The 5,871-nt window shown below is 36.1% G+C and overlaps 1 protein-coding gene across 1 annotated transcript; it reads left to right on the forward strand.

The window, feature by feature from the left end:
- The first annotated feature begins 897 nt into the window (after positions 1-897).
- Positions 898-3,025, forward strand: LOC120071633 (RTF2 RING-finger protein). The gene has a single exon (XM_039023992.2). It carries the CDS (start codon positions 1,712-1,714, stop codon positions 2,876-2,878), a length of 1,167 nt encoding a protein of 388 aa, XP_038879920.1. The 5' UTR covers positions 898-1,711; the 3' UTR covers positions 2,879-3,025.
- Positions 3,026-5,871: the final 2,846 nt, after the last annotated feature.

The raw sequence follows: 5,871 nt of genomic DNA on the forward strand, positions 1-5,871 counted from the left end.
TTGGGCAAGACTAACTAATTACGTTCTCGGTGTTTGCAAGTTGCTTTGTTATTATTTTTTGTAACTTCTCCTAGTCCCTAATTGCATAGGCATCATATATTTGTTGATTTTTGTGACATGTACAAATGGCTCGTGGCATGTGGCCATTAGATATGGTGATAAATTTTTTAAGCAAGTTGTAAAATGGTCATGTATAAGGCCATCAAATTATGTAAAATCTTTTGAAAAGAATGAATTTAATGAATTTCATATCCGATCTAGATTTTTTTAATCCGTGGAATGAATTTAATGAATTTCATATCTAATCTAAATTAACACTATTTTTTAAAATCATTTGAACGAGAAGTTTGAAATGAATAATACAAAATTGAACTATATACCATATCTTGAGATTGGAATGAAATAAAAAAATGCAATCAATATCTTATTGCAAATAAGATGGATACAATAATTAAATTATAAGTTTATAAAAAATAGTGTTCATACAGACAAATTATTTTATAATACAAAAAACTGAATATGAACTCTGCCCACCCAAACACAGACATATGAATTCAAATATAACAACTTTGCACACCCATAAACAAAGACATATGAATTCAGATAACACAACTAACTCCAGACATTAAAACTCAGCACCTCAAATAGCACTTAAAAGGTTTGCATGTCACTACCAATGACCAAACTTGCCAGGACAACTGCCATCCCTGCCATTTCCTTTTCCATTCGAATCTAAAATGCCATCTCTTTATCCATTTTGAAGCTCAAACGTTAGTCTGACTTGCCAGCGCCACCGCCAACCATCCATAGCTCAAACGCCATTCCCCACCGCCACCACACCTACTATCTCTATTCTCCCCTTTTGGTTCGACAATTTTTGTTTTTTTCTTTCATTTTCACGTTTTTTTAATCTCAAACCAATTTTAATCGAATTGAGCCGACTTGAGCTGAATCGGCGCGATTCGATTCAACAACAAAAATCGAGCAGATTCAGTTTTTATCTATTTACACTCTTTGTAAACTGATTTGTTCGATTCAGTCCTTAGTTTTTACCGAACCACACACTCATCATTCTAAGTTCTAGATAAATTAAAATTAATTATATCTAATTATAGGGTTTCATGTTTCATTAATTTTAGAGTTACAGCCAAAATTTAATTGATTAGGATAAATAATTGGTTTATTTATTTTTATTTTTTTTTATCTGGATGTGATAAAGATATATTAAGAAGATTTAGAACGCAGTAGGGATGAGAAAATTTGAGTTTGACTAAAATTTTTATATCTGTAATTTAAAATATTTATATATAGCCTAACTTTCTGTTCCTTTTATCCGCCATCTCCTTTCTCACTTCGCGAAACCCTCCCACGCAGACCCCCACCTCCGGATCTCTTCAGCCCAACATTGTCCGCCTCTTTGGTGCCCACCATCGTCGCTGCTTAACGTCCGCCGGCAGCCGCACCGCCTTGTTTATTATATTTGTCCCGACTCCGAAGAAACAATAATTCTGGATTTGAATCGGTGTCTTCTCAGCTCCCCGATCATCTTCGAGTAGCGGAATTGTCGTCGTTCTTCGAATTGTCGTCGTTCTGATTGTGTTCGAAGCCTAAGTTACAGAATTTCATCAAGAATCGTAGTTATTCTGATCGTGATCGCGAAACCCTAGCCACGGAATTTTGTCATCGTCTTCAATTCTCAAAACCCTAAGTAATGCATCCAAAAAACGAACACCGTCTTCAGATCTTCCTTCACTCTCTCGACCTCCAAATTCAATCCCAAATCGTAAACCTACCACAAAGTCCAGCCCAAACCCTAGAGGACCTGAAATTCTCTCTTCTCCCTGAAACACTCGCTTCACGGGTTGCGTCATCTTTCTACTTCACCCTCAATGGGAAACCCCTTCCCGATTCCACCACGATTCCCAGTTCTCTAGTTCCCCCCCTGTCCACCTTAATCTTAAGAACCAGGGTCCTTGGGGGCGGTGGGGATGGCGGTGCAACAGGGGCTGAATCTCGTGACTGCTACCTTAATATGTATGCAGAGAAGAAACCCGATAAGGTTGACCCCAACGAGCAGAGACTGTCCAAATGGTTGAATTGCGCTCTTTCTAACGAGCCTTTGAGGGAACCTTGTGTGATCGATTGGCTTGGAAATGTCTTCAATAAGGAGTCGCTCGTGCATGCTTTGCTTGAGAAGAAGTTGCCAAAAGGATTCGGGCATATCAAAGGTTTGAAGGATATGATCAAGATTAATCTTTCGGTGATTCCCGGTACAGAGTCGCGAGGGAATGCAATTTCAGAGCCGCGGTTCCAATGCCCGATTACTGGTCTTGAGTTCAATGGTAAGTACAAGTTTTTTGCTCTGAGAACTTGTGGACATGTGCTTAGTGCAAAGGCCTTGAAGGAGGTTAAATCTTCTTCTTGCCTTGTTTGTCATGCTGAGTTTACGAACAGAGATAAGTTTGTGATCAATGGGAGCGAAGAGGAGGTAGAAGAAATGAGGGAGAGGATGGAGGAAGAGAAATCAAAATCGAGATCCAAGGAGAAGAAGACGAAGAAAGTGAGGAATGAGGAAGGGGGTATAAATGGAGACATGAGTGTGGATTTTGCAGCATCCCGTTTGTCTGGTAAAAAACACGGTATTGAAGTTAAGGCTTTGGAGAAGGTTTCTGCAAAGCCTGAAAGGCATGAGCGGCCAGATGGTGGAGTTCAGGTAAAGGTTGCAGCAAGTAATGGTGCTGTAAAGCGTTTTAAAGCAGCAGACATGGTCCCTGCCAATGCTACCAAAGAAGTTTATGCTTCAATATTCACCTCATCTAGGAAGTCAGATTTCAAGGAAACATATTCTTGTAGATCTCTTCCACTCGGTCGAAACTGATTGGTGGTAAGAACTGCTTAGAGATGGGTTTATGGCAATTCTTCTATTATTGTATGTCTTCAAACCTTCATTTTCAGTGTCCTTTTCTTGACTTACTGATTAATGTCTTGTTGTTTCTAATTAATGTAATATATTAGTTTACATTCACCAACCACTGTTACTCTGTTAAGCTGCTTTACATTTTTAGATCATTTAATATTGATGAAAATCTTGCGCTGATCAATCCATTAGCCTCTAGTAGTACATCTGAGTTCATGTTTGAGGTTTCGAAAAAGATACCCCTGATGGAGTGCTTAATTTGCATATTTTGACCTTAGATGAAGATTAGGTAGAGAAATTTTTTGGAATCGGTTAGAGTTAGGAGCAATTCTTCTTTATTATGTGTGTATATACCATATGTGTCTGCTGAGATATCCCCCAGGTCTTCTCTATCTGATGGTTTTGAGCATTCTGTTCATCCTGACCATTTGATTATTGTTTCAAAAACTCTACCATTTCATGTGTTTGACTTGTCCTCGTTCCTGCTTCATGATAAATCAGATTCATAACACAACTACTTGTTCTTTTTTGAATTATGAAACTCTGCTGAAGCTGTATTCTGGGTTCAATCGAGCAAGCCAAATGTCAACTTCTAGCAAACTAGGCTTTATGGTAAGCCTTCTTGCTTGAGCTTCATTTATGAGATGTGAGCATATGGCATTGCCATAACTAGTTGTGTAGAGCCTAATTTTCATAGATCTGGAAAGAAAAGTATGGTAACTGAGAAACTGAAGCCGATGAGGAGACGTTAACAACCGACCAAACTTGTTTTGAAGAACTATCTAGATCCTTGAAATTTCTATCATTCGTCTTCAACCGGGGACTCGAGGGTTTCTTATTTAGCCTTCTTTAGGGTCAAACCTGGATATATGTGTTGCTTCTACTTCTGCAATAGATTGTTCTCTTCATTTTCCTTTATCTACTGCTTTGATATAATAACTCATTTTCCTTGTTTTTTCCCTCTTGAATAAAGAACAAATTGAACTAATTACATTCATAGAATATTTTCATTTCACATATTTAGCAGTGGCGATAATAATAATACTTATAATGATACAAACCCTCCAACCTTTTTACAATCCCATAAAACATGATGAATATGTACGCTCTTCTTGGCACATATAAGGGCAAATGTACTTAAAATTTATTTGGAGTGTAGAGAGAAATTGCAAAGGATTCGGTAAATAGAAGGTTTTTTTTTTTTTATGGGACAATAATATTTTTTAATGATTTTCCAGTACACTAAACATTTATTTTGAGTTTATAGGGGTGTTTCAAAATAGCCGAAGTGATTTTAAACATTTTTAGATAATTTCCAAACATGTTATATATTAAGTGAATGAGGATGAAATTGTAAATTAGTATTTGATAAGAAAAAGAAGTAAATTAGTATGCATCACTAACGCTATGATTAAGCATTCCAAGAAAGATCAAGAGCAGCCAGATGATGAATTACCATGGTGGAGCTACCAAGAAGGAAAGATACATGAAAGCTTCTTAAAGCGTCTACAATGCTACTCACAAATTTCAATTTCTATCTTTTTCTTAGATGATTCAAAGCAAATTCACAAGATTGATAACATAACTTTGGCTTTATACTATCGTTTTTTCGTTTTATGAACCTTTGACATTATTTTGTTTATTTTCAAATGCTTCTTAGATATTTTTCGAAATACTTACAAGGAAGATTTAATGAAAATAAATCGAGCCAGTAAAGGATACAAGAATTAAAAAACAAAATACAATGAAAATATAAATCAAATTTAATAATTTACACTAACAAAATCAAAATTAAATCACAGAGACACTAACACACAAACTAAAAGCGAATATTTTTTTTGGACAAGATAAAAAAAACAAAGACATGATGGAAAAAATCAAACTATTTTAAAAATTCGTGAAATATAAAAAAACTAAAACCTATAGATACAAATATAAAAAACAAGATTACAAAACCAAAATGAAATCACACAAATATTAAATTATCTAAAACCCAAATGCAAATAACATTTCATTTCTGGGAAAAAGAAATAAAGAGGGGACGGAAAAAGATTAGTTTATTTTTTTAAAAAAAAAAAAATGTAGAAATACAAACAACTAAAATCCAACCAAATACCATGTTTGCATTTATTTATTTTTCCCCCTTTTTGGGAGAAAAATGATAAGAGTTGCCAGTTGGGATTTAATGGTGACATGATAAGGATCATATTAAATAATAATCTCCACCCTCTGAGAAATAAGCTAGACATTAAACCTAAACACCAAGTTTTCACCCACTGCCTTCGTACGACACCTGACACACGTTTCTAGTAGCCCACTTAATTACACCATCTTCATGCAAAAAAGGCATAATATGCTTAGCAGTAGAACAATTACCACTCCACCAATTGCAATTCCGACGACAGTTCTGGTTGAAATATCAGTCGAAGAGAACTTCTACGACATATAGAAGTCAGAGATGGCGGCCTACAACTAGTTGGTGGAGACGAGGGCTTGTAGAAGATACAGGAGGTGGAGAAGTTGAAAGCGTGGACGATGAAGTAGTGGAAGCTGACAAGGAGAGAGATATGTAGTGGGCGTGGCTACACTGGAGTAGACGTCGATGGCACTAACGACGTGGCTGAAGGTGGCTTGCCGGGGAAGGCAGAGGTGGCGATGGAATACCACGGATTTTGTGGATGCCAAATTGTCAACAAGGTAACACTGGGAGAAAGACCTTAGAGAAATCGAAGATGACATGAAAAATCTGATCAAAATCACATTTTTAAATTATTTTTTCAAAATTTCAATGCTAGTAAAGATAAGATAACAACCCAAAAATCTAAAGAAAATCTACAAAAATTCATCAAAATCTTTTTTTGAAATATCCAAAAAAAAAAAAAGGGTGTGCAATTTGACGCCTATGGTGATCAGAGGGCAAGAATGGAAGTAAAACAAATGAATTAGAACCCCTT

The sequence above is a fragment of the Benincasa hispida genome, chromosome 2 (genome assembly GCF_027475165.1).
Source record: "Benincasa hispida cultivar pf3 chromosome 2, pf3_genome.v1.1, whole genome shotgun sequence".
Lineage (NCBI taxonomy): Eukaryota > Viridiplantae > Streptophyta > Magnoliopsida > Cucurbitales > Cucurbitaceae > Benincasa > Benincasa hispida.